A 21,056-nucleotide genomic window follows, 5' to 3' on the forward strand; every position below is an offset into this window, starting at 1 on the left:
GCTGCAGCTCCCGCCACCTTGCACTGCCAGGATCAAATTCTGGCTCAGCTGTGCACTGCCCCTCCCGTCTCAAGATCTCCACTAGCAAATATGACAGATACCTTTTAAACAATATTGCATTTCTAGCACAAACACTTCCATCTGTCATTGCATAGATTGGTAGCATGTTGTATCAGCCTTTCCGTTCTGTAAAGAAATGGCATACGCTTTAGGAATTCAGAATTAAGATGGTGACTTTTAAAGGAGTGCGCGGGTGCACGTATGTGTGTGCGTTTATCAGCCTGCGCCCAGGGACGCTGCCATTTTATAAAATACACGCGCGCATGTTATAAAATAGCCTGAATGTGCGCACATGTGCCTGCAATTTTAAGTGGAATCACGCCTATTCCTGCAAATGCTGCTTCTACCGCATAAATACGGGGATTTTAATAGACTTGTGTGCCAATGCCATTACCAGTTTTCCCAGTCCGTTCCCAGTTTGCCCAGGTAAGAGACAGGACTTCCAAACCCTAGTTTAAAGCCTCCCTTCTCCCCTGTGACCTCTGACCCTTAAAACCCCACTGATCTATCTCTTTATGTACTTACACGCCCTCCATAGCAGAAGTAAAGTTACGCGGCAGGGGCCCCAGTGCTAATATGAAGTTGAAATCCAGGAATGCCCATGCCTCACCCCCCCCCCCCCCCCCCCCCCCCCCCCCCTTTTTTTTGGATCTTTTCATTGTGCGTGCAGCAGGAGATACACGTGTACTCTGGCGGCTTTTAAAATCCACTTTGCCGCACGCTGGCCCGACGTAGTCACGCAACTCCCAGTTTCTGCGTGTGTCAGGCTGTTTAAAATTCACCTTTTAAGTTACTGATATCATTTTAGAGCTGATTAATCTCTCAGAGCATTAGACCTGAGCTCTCATGTTTTGTAATGTCTTCAGAGCCTCTGGCATAATTATTAACTCTTGTTTCCGACCTCTCCATGTTAAAACACATTTTTAACTCTGCACTCGAGAATTCCAGCAAAAACCTACCTGCGTCTGCACAGGCTTTATTTGCTTGGGGTGCCACCTCTCCTTCACCCCCCAGCACACCTCCAATCTCTATAGTCTCTGCACACCACTCCAGGATGGACTTTGCAGGGGTATAGAGCCCTGCTGAGCAGGAAAGGCAGAAATGGAAAAATATTTAAAAATTTTGGCACCAACCTAAAATTTTTAGAACTGGTGGGAAATAATTTGAGTAAATTATAAAAAAAAAAAAAAAAAGGAAAAATGTGTTTTTGTTTTGGTAAACTTGTTGTTTTTTCCTTTTTCCTCTCCTCAGTTTCTATTTTGGTCTTATGCTCACGTTTCCAGCCTCTTCCTTCCTTCTTTCCTTCCTTCCTTCCACTCCCTGGACTGCAGAAGCAGTGTTAGACACTTTCCTCTGGTGTTAACCTTTTCCTGCTCACAGCGCTAAATATAAGAGGTCTGTGGCTAACAGCAGGATTCTTGAGGGCTGTTTTAACTTACCTTTAGTATAATAACCAGTCAGACCTTGTATTCTAGATTGTTTTCTTATGTTTCTACATTTTTGTATTATCGGCCACAAACACCTAATTTGTTGTCTTGTAGTTTAGTGGAGGCAAATTGTGTCAAGACATCCGAAAAAATAGAAGCCATGCAAACTAGTTCAGCTCCTGAAAGTGACCCTCAACCACAGAAGATTGAGTTGGATGGTAAGCAAAGAGAACATTCATAAAATATTAAGTCTTATTTTCATTGCTTTCTACTATAACTATAGTAATGAGTTTTGGTTGTTTTTTTTTAGTTTGAGAGAATTTTTTTCAGAATTAAGAGATGTAGAATGTTTGCAGGCAAAGTTCTAGCTGAATCCTTCAGTTGTATGACCGTATAATAACTTGAGTTGGATTGCCTTGCTTTAGAAAACACCTCTTGAGTATAACTGCAGTTTTTGTAACTGGATTTCACTTGGTTTGGTTTTGTGGATTATCACCAAACAGAGCCATAGCCAGGTCATTTGGCACCAATGGCCAAGTGAAAAAGTGCGCCCTCATCGTGAACCCAGCGTACGCCACCATGAGGCAGGAGCCTCTGTTAAATGCAGGGGGCTTTTAATTTCTATTTTTAATTTTGACCCAATAGTGTCCTCCTGCTCCTTTGGATTTCCAGCTCAGTTGGACCCGTTGTGGGGCTTCTGGCCACATGAGCTTTATTTATAAAAATGTATAGCCTGTCTACAGTGTTAAGTGGAATACAAAATTACATACATATTACATCTCATAACTATCAAAAGATTCATAAACAAGACAAACACAAACATTTATTTATCCATGCATCAAATATTATTCACCATGTTTAAATTAATTACTTTCTAATGTTGACATAAAATTAAATTTTCCATGCATATTATCTGTATCTTATGGATAGATCAGAAGATGACATATCCAATGTACCTAATGTAAGAGGCTGGGAAACTGCCCACAAATTTTCTCTTTGAAAATCTGGGGGCCAGCCAGAACTGTGGGTCCTTGCACACCCACAGACTTTGCACCTGCTATCATAAAGCATATGCGGGAACTATGCTGCCTGGACCTTGAACTGCTTTGTCAAGTTTATTTGTAAATTTTGAAGTTTAGAAAAATAAATGTATATAATGCCATCCCTCTTCTCCCCCCCCACCACCCCCAAATAATGTAAAAAAAAATAGTCTGGGCGATAGAATAATTTATTCTCCAGAAGGAAGAAGACAGATAAAATTACTAGGAGATATAGTGGTAAGACTCAGAGGAGTATATTGCCCAATCAGCAAAGGCAGGGAATAAAACCTGAAGTGGAATAGTATTAATTAACGACAAGAACAAGTTTGGTTCAAGAGGAGAAGCAGAAGAGAGTGCATATCTTGAATAAATACTTTCATAGGCAGAAAAGACATTTTTTTTGCATTAACTTGTGACTATATCTTGAATATTAATAGGACCTGATGAGAGATATTCCAGGATAATGAAGGAACTCGGAGGTATTGACTGTACTCGCAGCTCTGTTCATCGAAACGTTAGAGTAGGACTGCAGATAAAGGACTATTAGTTTCATTCCTGATGTAGTGCCATAGACCCCAGTCATTTTCTGGCTTTCTGCTTTGGGAACCAGGAAGAGACTGGAGAAGAGCAGGTGTAATACCATGCCATAGGTCTACAGACCTGTTTAATCTTACATCAGCTATGGGTTAAGTAGCTAAAATCCTACTGAAGGATATAATACTGCAACACCTTAAGCCATGGTTTCACAAACGGAAAATCTTGCAAAACAAATGGGATTAAATTCTTTGAGATGATTAGTGGCCAGTGGCATGGGCGTAGATGAAGGGAAGGTGACCAGTGGGGTGCTGCAAGTATTGGTGCTGGGCCTGGTCCTCTTCAGTTTCTTTCTAAGTGACATTGTGGAAAGGCTAGAAGGGAAAATGTGCCGGTTTATGGATGATATATACCATAGAAGGGTAGGGAATACATGGAACAGCCTCCCAGTAGAGGTGATGAAGATAAAATTAGTATCTGAATTCAAGAAAGCAGGGGACAAACACAGGGGATCTCTGAAGGAGTGATGGGAATTGTAAAGCTAAATTAGTTGGGTGGATAGATAGGCCATATGGTTTTTCTGCCCTCACGTTTCTATGTTAATAGACCTATTTGGGGATAAATAAAAGGAAAGGTGACTTCAAAAAAACTGGAGGACTAGTCTGTCTTTTTTTTTTCTTAAATATTTATTTTTTATGTTTATTTTATAATGCTAAATTGTTTCTGTTCTTAACTTGGACCCTCCTTTTGCATTTAAAAGAAAACATGAAAGAGAACCCAGGAAGCACATAGAATGGGACAACTTTAAAAGAAAGCAAAAGTTTTTTGTTTTCTTTTAAAGTTATGTGAACCAGATCCCCATACAGACTGTTGGAAGGAAAGTAATGTATTGCATCTAGCCAGAGCTGGGAGAATGGGTAGTTGGGCCAGTCATCTGCCTACGGCACAATACAGGCAGGGGTGCAACAAATGACAATTTGGACTTTCTTACATAGTTTTATTTACAATCATTTTGAGTAGAAAAGCTGGGAGAGGGTAGTGTATTTTTCAGACCTTGCCTAGGGTGCAAAAATATCTTGTCCCGAACACTGTGTCCAGTTTTCCATGAAACTTTGTAGTGCGTCTTTCATCCACTCCTCATGTGCATGTATGTAGCAACCTATTGCATGTAACTCTTTTAAGGGCAAATAAATGCTATAATAAATAGACAATGAGATTCATAGAAGATATGCCCAATAAATGTGAGGAGTAAACATCTTTTTAATGCCTGGCTTTAACCCAAGACATGCAATCAGCACATGGGTATAATCTGTATTGGTGGTTATGTAACCTCATCCCTGGATGGCCCAAGGATTCTTGTTTGTTTGTCCATGCTTTACACTGCTGATTCTTCTCTCTCCAGTGTCATCCGAGGAAGTTTCACAGAGATCAGCAAACTCTGCACTGCATTTATGGACTTCACGATGTGATGGTGAAGTGAAACTGAGAATGGAAGAATCTGGGATGGCCAGCTTGCCCCCTATTACCATTTACCAGTTGTTCCTGGAAACTGTTGAAAAATTTGGCGATTGTGTTGCAATAGCATCTAAGCAGGGTGATCAGTGGATTAAACTGACCTACAAGCAATACTATGCAGATTGCCGAAATGCAGCAAAAGGATTTCTAAAGGTAGTGTTTGACACTTTTTTTTTTTTCCCATATAAGCCAGACTGAAATATGTAGCAGAATCTGGTGATCCCCATTCTTCTGTTGTCTGTTGTGGAACCATAAAGAGAATTCAGGAGTCTACATAATGATTGTGTTGAGTGAGTGTAAAAATCAATAAATAGGTCATAAGTGTAAAAAATCTGGTTATGTTGGTTGAATTTTATTTTTAAGTTACAGGATCATGACTTGACTTTGCTCTTTCATATGCATCATACAGCAAAAGCCCCATTATCCGGCATGCATGGGTTACCTGAGAGTGCTCGTCACCCCTTACCTGTAAATGTTGATTAGCATTCTATTTAAATGCTCTTGACAGCAGTCCCAGTGCAGAGTGTGATGCTGCAGGGCTGTAAAGGAGTGTGAGAGCTCCCTGCACCATGGAAGCAGTAAAAACATAAAAAAATAAATTACGGCTGTTGTGCTAGTTGTCAGTTGATTGAGCACCGGATAATGGGGCTTGTACTGTACTATCATGAAGTGTGTGTTATCTGTGTAATAAGAGAGAGATCGTGCATGGATTGAGAGTTTGTTCCAGTGGCACTTTATTTCCCACACTGCCGCTAGCCAGTCCAAAAGCCTGGTAAGCTGATTCTAAATCTGCCGCAAGTGCTCTTGCACCTTAACTGTATTTGAAAAAGGGGAATTCTGTTTATGAAGATTAAGTAAAGATTTCAATGGTATTCTGGTGGCTTAATAATTTCACATATGTTGCATTAGAAAAAGGATGATAATGGGAGAAACCAAATCAAAAGAAAATGTTTCAATAACAACTGACTAGTGTTTGGAGTAAATTGCAAGAAATGCTGGATGACCTTGTGTTAGATGAAGTTCTGATTTTTTTCCAATAGGAGCATTAATGGTCCTTACTAGGGAATTTCCTGCTTTGATGCTCTGGTCTTTCTCCCAAAATTACTCTTTATTTAATATTTCTTATGCATTTCTGTTTTTTTTTTTTTTTTTTTTTTTGTGAGCAGTATATAAACAAGCAGGGAGGCACAGGCTCCTTCATGCTCTGCCAGACGGCAATACTGATTTGGGCCTGGGCCCTGTCCAAGGACATGCTCTTGTGAGCAGTTTATCTTGTAGGGACAGAGGATGTGGTAGCAGACTGCCTGAGTCTGACATTCCACCCGCACGAGTGGTCGCTCAACCCAGCAATTGTGGATGGGATCTTCTGCCACTGGGGCAGTCCAGATGTAGATCTCTTTGCATCCCCTCGAAATTCCAGAATGACCCAATTTTGCTCCTTGTACAGGGAGGATTGGGAACCAGCGTCTGATGCCTTTGCCCAGTTTTGGGGAAAGAGCCTACGGTATGCATATCCTCCACTCCCACTGGTGGGGAAGACTCTCATGAAGCTCCAGCAGGACAAGGGCACCATGATTCTGATTGCCCCATATTGACTGCGACAAGTGTGGTTCCCAATCCTGCACGACCTCTCGATTTGGGAGCCCATATACCTGGGCATCTCCCTCGACCTGATCACGCAGGACCAGGGCAGATTGTGCCATCTGAACCTCTGGTCACTGGCCTTCACTGCCTGGATGTTGAAAGGGGGTAGTCTTACAGTCCCTCAACCTCTCTGGTAACGTGTCTCAGGTACTGGTGGCTTCCCAAAAGCCTTCCACCAGGAAATCTTACCGGTTGAGGTGAAGGAGGTTCTCCATCTGGTGTGAGGTGAAAGGCACCACTCCCTGACTATTGGACTATTTGTGGTCCTTCTCTGAGTCTGGCCTACAGACTACCTTGATCAGAGTCCACCTGAGTGTGATCATCGCTTATCACCAGAATAAGTGGTGCAGCCCTTGGTGGGCCACTTCATGAAGGGCCTGTTACAGCTGAAGCCCCTTCTACATCATCTTGTTATGTCCTGGGACCTCAATGTGGTACTAGTGTGCCTCATGCAGCTTCCTTTCGAGCCTATGCGCTCCTGCAAGCTTAAACATCTCGCCTGGAAAGTTATTTTCCTGGTTGCTGTCGGCTCTGCTCGCAGGGCCGTGGACTTTAGGTGTTAGTGACGTATCCGCCCTATACAAAATTCTTTCTTGACAGGGTGGTTCTATGCACTCGCCCTAAGTTCCTGCCTAAGGTGGTGATTGAGATGGAAATCAATCAGTCCATAGTCTTGCCCACCTTCTTTAAAGCCCCATTCCCACCAGGGTGAATGGGCTCTGCAAAGCCTGGACTGCAAGCGTGCTCTCGCCTCTTTATCTTGAGCTCACAGCAGTCCATGCAACTCTGTCTCCTTTGACAAAAACAGATTTGGTGTTGTGGTGGGCAAGCAGACCCTGTATAACTGGCTGGCAGACAGTATATCGTTGTGCTAAGAGCAGGCAGGCCTTCTGCTTGGAGGCTGTGTCAAGGTGCACTCTATTAGAGCCATGGCAATGTTGCTGCACGCGTTCACAAGAATGGTCGACATGACAGTACTTTTGGTCAGACTGTCCTCAGCAATCTGTTCCAAGCGTAAGAACCCAACTCTCCCTCTGTAAGGCCCAGTGTCTTTTTCCTGCTGCCTCCTGTTCTCACCCTCAGCACTTCTGTTTTGCACGTGGCTAAGTGCTGTGGGTTCTGTTGCCGGGGGTAGCTTATAGCTTGATATTCACCCATCTGTGAGGACTAACATCCTGCTTGTTCTAGGAGAACACACGTGACCGGTAAGCAACTCTGCTTTTATTACCTAATCTAAACAGCAATATTCTGTTGTACTCAGATATTTGACAAATCAAACTTTTATTTATATAGATGCCATATTGTACAATAAAGATTCTAATAGGGCAGAATATGGAAAATTAAAAGATCTAATGCATATTTTGTCAAATAAGACTATATTGCATCCATTTTAACCTTGTACCAAATGAATTTACTGTCGTAACCACAGAAAACACCAGCACACTCAAGCATACTACCAATCATACCCAAATAATGGCATAATAATATTGTACATCTTGCAGTGTCTCTCTTTCCAGAAGGCAAAAGAAAGTAAAAGCTCTTCCAGGCTTGCACATAATCTTTAATACATTTTTGGAAGTATACCAATCAGTTCATTCTGATTTCTTCTAGCTGATCATATGCTGATACCAAAGTATAGATGGAGGTGAAACATCTTTAAGCCAGTACAATAAGATACAATATTTGGCCGTTAGTATTGCTATTTGTATAAAATGTTTGTAGCCATTAGATAAACCAAAAGTCCATGAAAGGAACCAAGTATTAGCCATTTGCCACAAAAAGGAAGCTTATGATATGTGTTCAATTGCTATGAATACTGTGTCCCAAAAATAAAAAATCTTTGGGCAAAGTGCTGTAAGTTATGCATTAAGGAGCCATCGACCACATGACATTTGATACAAGAAGCAGATAAAATAAAACCCATCTATGGAAACCTTAATATCTATTTGGCATTGGTGCGGTATTTTGAACTGCATGTCCTGAAAGCAAGCATAGATAGATATTGTACTTATATTAGAGAAAATTAATCAAATTCAAAGGAGTAACCATCAAACAATTCTATTCTCCAGTAATCTGAGAAACTGTCCAGTAGTTTAGGGTTATATTTGACTAATCTCATTTTGTACAAGTTAGATATCTTATTGCCCTTTTTCCCAATAGCACATTTCCTCTTTTAATGCCTCAGAATGGAGAAAATGCTTGTAACTCTGTTTCAAAGAGTATATATAGTGCCTGGCTTGTAAATAAGTGTGAAAATGGTTTAGGAAGATTATATTCCTCTCACAATTGCTCCAAAGTATATAAAACAACTCAGGCTTTACAATAAAGATCAGCCACTGCGGTAGTAGCTTTACCTCTCCAGTGTTTGTAAACGATATTCTCCAAGCCAGGAAGGAACTCTGCATTGCACACCAATGGAACGAATTCAGATACCAAAGGAGTTATCCCCCACCACTTACAGAGAGATTTTCAAGAACTACTGGTCTAAATAATGGATAAACGCTTAAGTCCTGTAGCCATACTAGTATCTGTCATATGGACAGCATTAAGTATATTCTCCTAGGACAAGCACGAAGTTAGTCCTCACACATGAGTGATGTCATCAGATGGAGCCTCAATATTAATCTCACCCTCCTGTGTCTAACAATTTTTTATGTATCAATTTTTGTTTAGTTTTAATTAAAAAATAATTTGGAATGGAAAAAGGTAAGTTTCATACATATGAATGCATGCCTCCTCGGCCTTGCTTCAATTCTGTGGTGTAATCATAAACTTACCAACCTCCCGATCCCTTTTTGTTTGTGTATCTTCTTTATTTTAGTCAATTTGTTAATAAATAATAAAATTGTTCGCTATATAACGCCAATAATGGCTTTTTGCTTTTTTACTTGTTTTTGTGTAAAATGTTTATAATCAAAACGCCATTAATTTGCTATGAATTTATGTCAAAAGGCTGTGCTCAATAACTTTATAATGTAAACCTCTTTAAGGTGAAAAATTTATAGTTAGAAAATGTCCATAGTAAACGCCATGATAGTAAAATATTGAAAACGTGTGACTTATCTCCCAACACAGCTGTGTTTCGAAAAGATGTCCTTTCTTCCTCAGGGGAGTTTATATCCATTTAGTGGAAAGCGCTCTCAAGTTCCGCCAGTTCTGCAGACTCTTCTCCTGGCCCGAATTTGAATGTTTCCTGCCTCAAAGTGGCAAACGCTGTTCAATGGCGTACTAGTTTCCTCGGCGTTCTTCTCTTGTTGTCTAACACTGATCCATGGCAATGGTTGTTTCTTTCTCTCAGGCTTAACAGCTCTGAATGACGGCGTTTTTTTGCGCTTCTCAGTGTGCTTTTTTTTATAAAAGTCAGCGGATCACAGTCCCGCCAATGGTAAGAGGGACGTCTTGGTTGTTACGGTACTCACAGTAGCAGTATTACAGGTGTGTTTGAGAATCAGCTGAAAACAACGTGTTACGTCTTACGTTACTCACAGTAGCAGTATTACAGGTGTGTTTGAGAATCAGCTGAGAACAACGTGTTACGTCTTACGTCATCAACATTGAATTTCTGTTTCAAGCGTGCTATAATCCGTGTGTACCAGCAGGGTAACCAACTTGGTTATTCTGATTGTTTTAAATCAGTGTTGTCTACTCAATTTCTTCGTTCAGTCCATGTGGAACTACCGTTTTTAACTTAAAGATCCAATGTTGTTCCTTGTAATTTAAACTTCTCTTTTGATCTCCTCCTCGTTCGTTGTCATCTATTTTATCCAAAATCGTCCATCTTAGTTGTTGAAACTGATGTTCTTTGGTGACACAATGGTCAACTATTGGAGCCTCCATTGTTTTAGTGTTAAGTTTTGATCTATGCTCTATCAACCTCGTTCTTATTGGCCTTGATGTCCTGCCCACTTAGTTTTTTGGGCATGGGCATTGTATAAGATAGATCACATTTTTAGATGTGCAATCTGTATTTCTTTTCCTTTTTACGAGGTATCCCGTTACGGAATCCTTCCATTCACTGCCCTCTATGGTCGTGCTACACATGTCACACCTTTGACATGCTCTATGCTGTCCCCCGTGATATTCATCAATTTTCATTGTATCTGCATGGACCACTTTGTCTCTGATGTTAGACCCTCTTGTAGTGGCTATTAGAGGAAATTCCTCGAATTCTTCATGAATTGCTAATATAGGCCAATGTCTCCGAATGGAGGCTATAACAGATGCCGTCGCCGTACTTTGTGGTATGATACAAGTTAGTCTGTTCTGTTCTTTTTTATTCTGATACTGTAACAGTTGATCGCGGTCTGAAAATTTGGCTCTTTTGTAAGCCTTGATGACTTTCTTGGGGTAACCCCTATCTTTAAACTTATTTTTCAGGAATTCCGCCTGTCTTTCAAATTCTTCTGAAGTAGAACATATTCTCTTGTATCTAAAAAATTGGCTAACCGGTAATCCCTGTTTCAGGGATAATGCATGATGACTGTGATATTTCAGCAAGGTGTTCCTTTCTGTTTGTTTGTGATGTACCGTCGTTTCAAGCTTATGTCCCTTCTTGTATATTTCCACATCCAAGTAAGCTATTTCAGTCTGATTACTTTCCGGTGTAAACTGTAAATTAACATCAAGTGTGTTGATCCACTGTAAAAAAATTTTTAATTCATTATGGGACGACGACCAAATCAGAAAGACGTCGTCTATATACCGGCGCCAGTATTTGATGTTAGTCCACCACTGAGAGGTGTAAATATGTTGTTCCTCAAATTGTGCGACGTAAATGTTGGCCACGGAGGGGGCTAATGATGATCCCATGGCTATGCCATGGGATTGATGATAGAATTTGTCACCAAATCTGAAGTAATTGTTGGTAAGCACTACTTCAAGAAGGTCATGCAAAAAATGTGCAGGTATCCGGTGTATACCTCTATCTTTAATCAATCGTTGCATAACTGTTTCTATTGCTTGTTGTTGCGGGATTTGCATTTACAATGATTGTATATCCACCTCTTATTTATTCAGTCCCGAAAGTGCATAAAAACATCATGCCTCCTCCAATAAGACCCATAGTCTCACTTCGAGACACAGTGTTAGAACCTCCAGCGATCTTTCTGGATAAAATATTGCAGCCCCTAGTGGTCAGTGCTAAATCGTATTTAAAAGATACCATACAATTTTTGAGAGAAATAGCAGATATCCAGTTGATATGGGATGAAAGTTGGTTAATCACGATGGATATACAATCATTGTAAATGCAAATCCCGCAACAACAAGCAATAGAAACAGTTATGCAACGATTGATTAAAGATAGAGGTATACACCGGATACCTGCACATTTTTTGCATGACCTTCTTGAAGTAGTGCTTACCAACAATTACTTCAGATTTGGTGACAAATTCTATCATCAATCCCATGGCATAGCCATGGGATCATCATTAGCCCCCTCCGTGGCCAACATTTACGTCGCACAATTTGAGGAACAACATATTTACACCTCTCAGTGGTGGACTAACATCAAATACTGGCGCCGGTATATAGACGACGTCTTTCTGATTTGGTCGTCGTCCCATAATGAATTAAAAATTTTTTTACAGTGGATCAACACACTTGATGTTAATTTACAGTTTACACCGGAAAGTAATCAGACTGAAATAGCTTACTTGGATGTGGAAATATACAAGAAGGGACATAAGCTTGAAACGACGGTACATCACAAACAAACAGAAAGGAACACCTTGCTGAAATATCACAGTCATCATGCATTATCCCTGAAAACAGGGATTACCGGTTAGCCAATTTTTAGATACAAGAGAATATGTTCTACTTCAGAAGAATTTGAAAGACAGGCGGAATTCCTGAAAAATAAGTTTAAAGATAGGGGTTACCCCAAGAAAGTCATCAAGGCTTACAAAAGAGCCAAATTTTCAGACCGCGATCAACTGTTACAGTATCAGAATAAAAAAGAACAGAACAGACTAACTTGTATCATACCACAAAGTACGGCGACGGCATCTGTTATAGCCTCCATTCGGAGACATTGGCCTATATTAGCAATTCATGAAGAATTCGAGGAATTTCCTCTAATAGCCACTACAAGAGGGTCTAACATCAGAGACAAAGTGGTCCATGCAGATACAATGAAAATTGATGAATATCACGGGGGACAGCATAGAGCATGTCAAAGGTGTGACATGTGTAGCACGACCATAGAGGGCAGTGAATGGAAGGATTCCGTAACGGGATACCTCGTAAAAAGGAAAAGAAATACAGATTGCACATCTAAAAATGTGATCTATCTTATACAATGCCCATGCCCAAAAAACTAAGTGGGCAGGACATCAAGGCCAATAAGAACGAGGTTGATAGAGCATAGATCAAAACTTAACACTAAAACAATGGAGGCTCCAATAGTTGACCATTGTGTCACCAAAGAACATCAGTTTCAACAACTAAGATGGACGATTTTGGATAAAATAGATGACAACGAACGAGGAGGAGATCAAAAGAGAAGTTTAAATTACAAGGAACAACATTGGATCTTTAAGTTAAAAACGGTAGTTCCACATGGACTGAACGAAGAAATTGAGTAGACAACACTGATTTAAACAATCAGAATAACCAAGTTGGTTACCCTGCTGGTACACACGGATTATAGCACGCTTGAAACAGAAATTCAATGTTGATGACGTAAGACGTAACACGTTGTTCTCAGCTGATTCTCAAACACACCTGTAATACTGCTACTGTGAGTAACGTAAGACGTAACACGTTGTTTTCAGCTGATTCTCAAACACACCTGTAATACTGCTACTGTGAGTACCGTAACAACCAAGACGTCCCTCTTACCATTGGCGGGACTGTGATCCGCTGACTTTTATAAAAAAAAAGCACACTGAGAAGCGCAAAAAAACGCCGTCATTCAGAGCTGTTAAGCCTGAGAGAAAGAAACAACCATTGCCATGGATCAGTGTTAGACAACAAGAGAAGAACGCCGAGGAAACTAGTACGCCATTGAACAGCGTTTGCCACTTTGAGGCAGGAAACATTCAAATTCGGGCCAGGAGAAGAGTCTGCAGAACTGGCGGAACTTGAGAGCGCTTTCCACTAAATGGATATAAACTCCCCTGAGGAAGAAAGGACATCTTTTCGAAACACAGCTGTGTTGGGAGATAAGTCACACGTTTTCAATATTTTACTATCATGGCGTTTACTATGGACATTTTCTAACTATAAATTTTTCACCTTAAAGAGGTTTACATTATAAAGTTATTGAGCACAGCCTTTTGACATAAATTCATAGCAAATTAATGGCGTTTTGATTATAAACATTTTACACAAAAACAAGTAAAAAAGCAAAAAGCCATTATTGGCGTTATATAGCGAACAATTTTATTATTTATTAACAAATTGACTAAAATAAAGAAGATACACAAACAAAAAGGGATCGGGAGGTTGGTAAGTTTATGATTACACCACAGAATTGAAGCAAGGCCGAGGAGGCATGCATTCATATGTATGAAACTTACCTTTTTCCATTCCAAATTATTTTTTAATTAAAACTAAACAAAAATTGATACATAAAAAATTGTTAGACACAGGAGGGTGAGATTAATATTGAGATACATATACATTAGTTGGGTCTCACTTTAGCGGAGATTGGGAGAATCAGATGGAGCCTGGCACGGAAAACTTTTGTCAAAGTTTCTAGAACTTTGAAAGACCCACTGAGCTTGCTTGGCATGCCACGCATCCATGCGGGGTCCCTCTTCAGTCTCTCTCTTTCCGCAACGCTGAAGCCTCGTGGCCATGGAGCTCACGTTCTTTTATTGCATGGAAAACTTTCTTCTCTTCCCGAGTCCCATAAGATTTCTCTGCGTTTCGGGGTTAGTTATCTGATGCTTTTGTTAAGTCATTCATCGTTCATGGTCTATTACTGATGGTGCTGCTTCCTGGTAGCCGCTGGATATTGATCACGCACTGTGTTTTTTTTTTTCTCCTCCCCATGGCATCATCTAGCTTCTGCCATTGCCCCAGGACTATGTCCATCACAGTCCCCCATGAAGCCTGCTTTTTATGCCTGGGAGTATTGCATGATGTCTGGGACACTGATTTTTGTGCCCAGATGATAAGGAGAATGGAATCAAAATAAGTGGAATGGAATAACTCCCCTATGAGGAAAGACTAAAGAGGTTAGGACTTTTCAACTTGGAGAAGAGACGACTGAGGGGGGGATATGATAGAGGTGTTTAAATCATGAGAGGTCTAGAACGGGTAGATGTGAATCGGTTATTTACTCTTTCGGATAGTAGAAAGACTAGGGGGCACTCCATGAAGTTAGCATGGGGCACATTTAAAACTAATCGGAGAAAGTTCTTTTTTACTCAACGCACAATTAAACTCTGGAATTTGTTGCCAGAGGATGTGGTTAGTGCAGTTAGTATAGCTGTGTTTAAAAAAGGATTGGATAAGTTCTTGGAAGAGAAGTCCATTACCTGCTATTAAGTTCACTTAGAGAATAGCCGCTGCCATTAGCAATGGTAACATGGAATAGACTTAGTTTTTGGGTACTTGCCAGGTTCTTATGGCCTGGATTGGCCACTGTTGGAAACAGGATGCTGGGCTTGATGGACCCTTGGTCTGACCCAGTATGGCATTTTCTTATGTTCTTATGAGTCCTAAGGCCCGTCATGCACGCCTCGAAAAAATTGAAAAGTTGTTTGGTGTCAAAAAGTCAGAACCCTTGACTTCAGCATCTGGGGCATAGACACCAAGGGATTGGGAGGTCTTAGTGACACTGACCCCTTTAGTATCTCCTCTGCTACCGGATACCCAGCTGGAACTGGGTGCAGGGAACCATCTGAAGTCTGTCTGTTTCTTCTTGTTCCAGGTTGGGGTCCTTGCTGTCTCCCTTAACTCCGGGGGAAAGACTGGGCCGAGCAATGGGGGAAATAAAAACATTGCCATCGATCCTAGTCACATATGTCCAACCACAGGAGGGCACCAACCGTGCTGCCCCCAAAGCTGTCACGGGCCGAGGAAGCTTCACCTTCCTTGGAACCTGAGGGGCTACGGCGATCCCCACTGATTCCGGGGAAAGGCACAGATTTCCCCCCCCCCCCCCCCCTCATGGTTCTGGGGAGGATCTGGTTTCGCCACCGCCACCTCCTCAAGTTGTCCTTTCCTCGTCAGCATTCGAGGAGGAGTTGGAGAGAGGTGTGCAGCTAGTGGTTGGCTGCGCCCTGTAGGGCATCAAGCCACAGGTTCACTGGGACTGTCACCAGAGCCCACTCCATTGGTGCTTGTGCTTTTGGAGCGGCTGGACCTGCTGCTCGCTGTATTGCTAACACAGCCTGCCCCAGGTGGCATCGATGCGGCCTTCACAAGTGGCTATCCCGGTGAGTGATTGCTCCGAAGAAGATAGGTTGGTCATTGGCACTACTTCCACGCAAGACACATTGACCGGTCTTAGCCCTCCCTGGTTCTTCAGGATCGATGCCATCAGAGCTGCTGATTTTTTCCCTCTGTGCTTCCAGTACCCACAGGGCCTTTGGTGCTAGTGCACACTTTGGTGCCTGCATCAGTGCCTTTGGTGCCGCTGAGACCATCGGGGTCTCGGCATAAAAGCTCACTGGGGGCTGCACCTCAGATGTGGAAGAGTGAGGTGTCCTCATCCTCGATGGAGGACTTGCCGTCAGGGCATAAGTCTCCGATGGAAGACTTAACTTTTGCCGGGTTCTTTAGAGCCATGGCGGAATTGGTGCCTTTTCAGCTCCTGACCGAGCAGGATTCCAGGCATAAGATGTTGGAAGTCCTGCAATTTGTGGATGCTCCAAGAGAGGTGGTTGCAGTACCAGTGCATGACCTCTTTAAAGATTTGGTCGTCCGGCTATGGGAGCACTCTATTTCCATCCCACCAGTAAACCGGCTACCACGGGATTTGAACGCCGCCAGCTTCCACACTAGTCAGTGGTGGTGGAATCCGCCTTAAAGCGAAGAGATTGCAGACTCATGCTTCGGCTCCTCCATGTCGGGAGCACAGGGCTCTGGAGAGTCTTCCAGGGATCCATGTTGGCAGCCTGGATTGCATGTTATTAGCCCTATATATGAACCAATACTCCAGAAACCACTGGAAACAAGTTTAGGATCTGGTGGAGTGCCTTCCACAGCAATTTCAGGAAGATTTCCTGAAGGTGATCCAAAAAGGCCTGGAGTGTGACCAACTAGGTCCGCTCGGCTTGTGATATGTTTGAAACAGTGGCGAGAGTGGCAGTGGCAGGCACTGGAGCTTGACGCATGGCTTGGCTTCAGGCCTCTGACCTCCAGCCTGAAGTACAAGACCATCTTGCAGACCTGCCCTGTACCGGGGAGAATCTCTTTGGAGATAAGATCAAAGAAGTGGTGGCACAGTTGAAGGACTACCATGAAACCCTTCAGCAGCTATCTGCCAGCACCTTGGACTCAGTCCTCTGGCAAAAAGCCATCATGGCAAACCTCAAGATGCCCTTTTTACAAACAGGTTAAGACAGGAAACAGAGAGTAGGATTAAATGGTCAATTTTCTCAGTGGAAAAGGGTAAACAGTGGAGTGCCTCAGGGATCTGTACTTGGACCGGTGCTTTTCAATATGTATATATAAATGATCTGGAAAGGAATACGAGTGAGGTTATCAAATTTGCGGATGATACAAAATTATTCAGAGTAGTTAAATCTCAAGCAGACTGTGATACATTTCAGGAAGACCTTGCAAGACTGGAAGATTGGGCATCCAAATGGCAGATGAAATTTAATGTGGACAAGTGCAAGGTGTTGCATATAGGGAAAAATAACCCTTGCTGTAGTTACACGATGTTAGGTTCCATATTAGGAGCTACCACCCAGGAAAAAGATCTAGGCATCATAGTGGATAATACTTTGAAATCGTCGGCTCAGTGTGCTGCAGCAGTCAAAAAAGCAAATACAATGTTAGGAATTATTAGGAAGGGAATGGTTAATAGAACGGAAAATGTCATAATGATTCTGTTCGCTCCATGGTGAGACTGCACCTTGAATACTGTGTACAATTCTGGTCGCCGCATCTCAAAAAAGATATAGTTGCGATGGAGAAGGTACAGAGAAGGGCAACCAAAATGACAAAGGGGATGGAACGGCTCCCCCATGAGGAAAGGCTGAAGAGGTTAGGGCTGCAGCTTGGAGAAGAGACGGCTGAGGGGGGATATGATAGAGGTCTTTAAGATCATGAGAGGTCTTGAACGAGTAGATGTGACTCGGTTATTTACACTTTTGAATAATAGAAGGACTAGGGGGCATTCCATGAAGTTAGCAAGTAACACATTTAAGACTAATTGGAGAAAATTCTTTTTCACTCAACGCACAATAAAGCTCTGGAATTTGTTGCCAGAGGAGGTGGTTAATGTAGCTGGGTTTATTTATTTATTTTATTTAAAATACTTTTGATATACCGATACTTAAGACTAGTGTCTTATCGTACTGGTTTACATTGAAACAAGGGGTAACCTATTAACTAGGAAGATAAAGTTACAATGAACAGGGGATTTACAGGGTAGGAGAGTAGAAAGCAAAAGCATACGATTAACATAATAAATAGTAACATAGTTAAGTGTAACATAACACAGTTTAACATAGGAACGAATGTAGCAAGCTTAGATCATAGCTTAATCTTTAGGTCTATAAAATTGCAGGTAAGAAAGGAGGAGGAGGAAGGGGCGGAATCTTAGACAATAGTTTAATCTTAAGGTCTATAAAGTGCCTGGTGCGAAAGGAGGAGGAAGGGGCGGATCTGTGAAAAAGGAGTGCATAGATGTGCTGTTTGTAGGGTGTCCATTAAGAGAAGGCTTGTGTGAACAGCCATGTTAAGTTTCTTTTTGAATGAAATCGGGTATTGTTCTTGTCTAAGTTCCGGGGGAAGAAGATTCCAATGATACGGACCGGCAGTGGACAATGTTCGTTTCTGTATGGAAGTGTGACTAGTGGATTTGTTAGGGGGAGCTTGGAGTGTTCCTATGTAAGCAGATCTGATCGGTCTTGTGGAAACATGAAGTTCGAGAGGTATTTTGAGTTGTAGCGTAGATCGCTGATATATGTTTTTGTGGATAATGGATAAGGTCTTGAACATTATTCTGTGGGTGATAGGTAGCCAATGTAGGTTTTTTAGGATTGGTGTGATGTGGTCCTTGCGCCGAGAGTTAGTAAGGATCCTTGCTGCAGCATTTTGGAGCATCTGTAGTGGTTTTGTTGAGGCGGCTGGAAGGCCAAGGAGGAGCGCGTTACAGTAGTCTATCTTTGAGAACAGTATGGCTTGAAGTACTGACCTGTAGTCTTGAAAGTGAAGGAGAGGTTTTATTTGTTTCAGGACGCGAAGCTTGTGGAAGCATTCCTTGGTAGTGGTGTTAATGAATGTTTTGAGGTTCATTCTGGTGTCAAGCATGGCTCCTAGATCTCTCACGTGGTTTACCAATGGTGGGAGATGGAGAGTGAGGGGGTTGTTGTCCTTAGGGGAGATGAATAGAAGTTCTGTTTTTGAGGTGTTAAGAACTAGATTGAGACTTGAGAGTAGACTATTGATGGAGCTGAGGCAGTTATTCCAAAAGTGTAGGGAGCTAGAGGTGGGATCCGTGACAGGGATTAAAATCTATACATCGTCAGCATATACAAAGTGAGTTAGGTTTAGGCGCTCTAGATGCTGGCATAAAGGTAACAGATAAATATTAAACAGTGTAGGGGATAGCAAGGATCCTTGGGGGACACCATGGTTGGAGTGGATGGGTTGGGATTCTTTGTCATTTATTCTCACCTTGTATTTTCTATTATTGAGGAAGGATTCGAACCATTTGAGCACCAAGCCTGTGATGCCAATTTCCCTTAGGCGGTTGATGAGAATTGCATGGTTTACCGTGTCGAATGCTGCTGAGATGTCGAAGGGCCAGAATGTAGGATTGGCCTTTGTCCAGGCCCATTAGGATGTTGTCGATTAAGGATAGTAGGAGCGTTTCCGTGTTTAAGTGTTCAAAAAAGGTTTGGATAAGTTCTTGGAGAAGTCCATTAATGGGTATTAATCAATTATACTTAGGGAATAGCCACTGCTATTAATTGCAGCAGTAGCATGGATTCTTCTTAGTGTTTGGGTAATTACCAGGTTCTTGTGGCCTGGTTTTGGCCTCTGTTGGAGACAGGATGCTGGGCTTGATGGACCCTTGGTCTGACCCAGCATGGCAATTTCTTATGTTCTTATGTTCTACAGGCTGTGGAAGTATTATCAGTCGGCTACTAGGGCAAGACCCAAGTGGCTGCCAGCTATGTCAAGAGTAAGGCAGTCACGCGCCCCTCAGCTGCACCCAGTCCCGTAGCACAGCCCTGCCACAGGGTTTTGACTGGCAGTGAGGGAGTTTAAGCCAGTAATCCATACCCCAGAGCAACGACCCTCCAGTGGGGGGCCATCTACAAATCTTTGCCGACCTGTGGCTCTGTCACTTCGGACCAATGGGTCCTATCCATCGTTCAGTGGGGGTACAGATTGAACTTCCAACGGCCCCTCCACAATCTCTTCCATGTCCCTTATGGAGGCTTGTGGTGAACCAGCAAATACTTTGACTAGAGCTTTCCACTCTCTTAATGGCTTGAGTGGTTGAGCCTGTTCTGCCAAATCAGTGGGGTGATGGGTTTTACTCTAGGTATTTTCTGATTTCCAAGAAAACCAGAGGACTTCGCCCTTTCTTAGATCTAAGGGTGTTGAACAGATTTCTTGCAAAAGAAAAGTTCAAAATGGTCTTATTGGGTGCCCTAATTCCTTTCCTGGGGACTGGCTTTGCTTTCTTGATCTCAAAGACGCTTACACTGATATTGCGATCTCTCCCTGCCATCAAAAATCCTCTATTTTTTGGTGGGGGAGGAGCACTATCAGTATTGGATGCTGCCTTTTGGCCTCTCATCCGCACCATGCATCTTCACAAAATGCCTGGTGGTAGTGGGAGCTTATCTCAGGAGGCACAGGGTGCATGTCTTCCCATACCTGGACGCTTGGCTTGTCAAGAGCGACAACAGGCAAGGAGCGTTATGTTCTCTCCACTCCACCATTCGGACCCTGGATACCTTGGGGTTTCTAATCAACTACCCAAAGTCCCAGCTGGTTCCTTCATTATAGCTGGACTTCAGTGGGGCCATGTTTGATGCGTTCCAGAGGAAGGCTTTTTTGCTGCCTCTGCGCACTAGATTCTGCGTCTCTTGGGGCACATGATGGTGAAGGTGCACATCACACTTTTTGCTCGACTACACATGCACAGTGGACATTGTGCTCTCAGTGGTGTCAGACTATCCAGGACTTTCGAGCTTGCATCAGTCACCATGCCACTTCGGCAATCCCTCTTGTGGTGGGAGATCCTGTCCAATCTAGAGGTGGGAATGCCTTTCCAGGTTTCTCCACCTCAGGTTCTCACTACAGATGCGCCCCCACATGGGTTGGGGAACCCACGTTACAGGCCTCAGAACCCAGGGTCAGTGGTCCTCACAGGAACAGAGTCTTCAGATCAACTTTCTGGAGCTCCAGGCGATCTGGTACACTCAATGGACGTTTCAGGATCATTTGGCCAACAAGGTAGTACTGGTGAAAACTGACAACCAAGTGACAATGTGGTACCTGAACAAGCAGGGGACAATGGGTTCGTTCCTCCTCTGCCAAGAGGCGGTACAGATCTGGTCCTGGGCTCTCTTGCAGGCATTCTCCTGCAAGTCATATATCTGCCAGGGGCCAAAAATGTGATGGTGGATGCTTTGAGTTGGGCCTTCTGCCTCCACGAATGGTCCCTAAAACAGGAGGTGGCGGATCAGAT

At 42.6% G+C, this 21,056-nt stretch overlaps 1 protein-coding gene across 3 annotated transcripts in view; it reads left to right on the plus strand.

Annotated features, from left to right (window-relative positions):
• Positions 1-21,056, plus strand: part of ACSBG2 (acyl-CoA synthetase bubblegum family member 2) — a 355,967-nt gene that overhangs the window by 173,416 nt on the left and 161,495 nt on the right. For all 3 annotated transcript variants that reach the window (XM_029610908.1, XM_029610907.1, XM_029610909.1), the window contains 2 exons: positions 1,602-1,705; positions 4,464-4,729. In XM_029610908.1, the coding sequence (XP_029466768.1) occupies positions 1,602-1,705; positions 4,464-4,729 (370 nt within the window). The remainder of the gene's footprint in view (positions 1-1,601; positions 1,706-4,463; positions 4,730-21,056) is intronic.

Source organism: Rhinatrema bivittatum, chromosome 8, assembly GCF_901001135.1.
Source record: "Rhinatrema bivittatum chromosome 8, aRhiBiv1.1, whole genome shotgun sequence".
NCBI lineage: Eukaryota > Metazoa > Chordata > Amphibia > Gymnophiona > Rhinatrematidae > Rhinatrema > Rhinatrema bivittatum.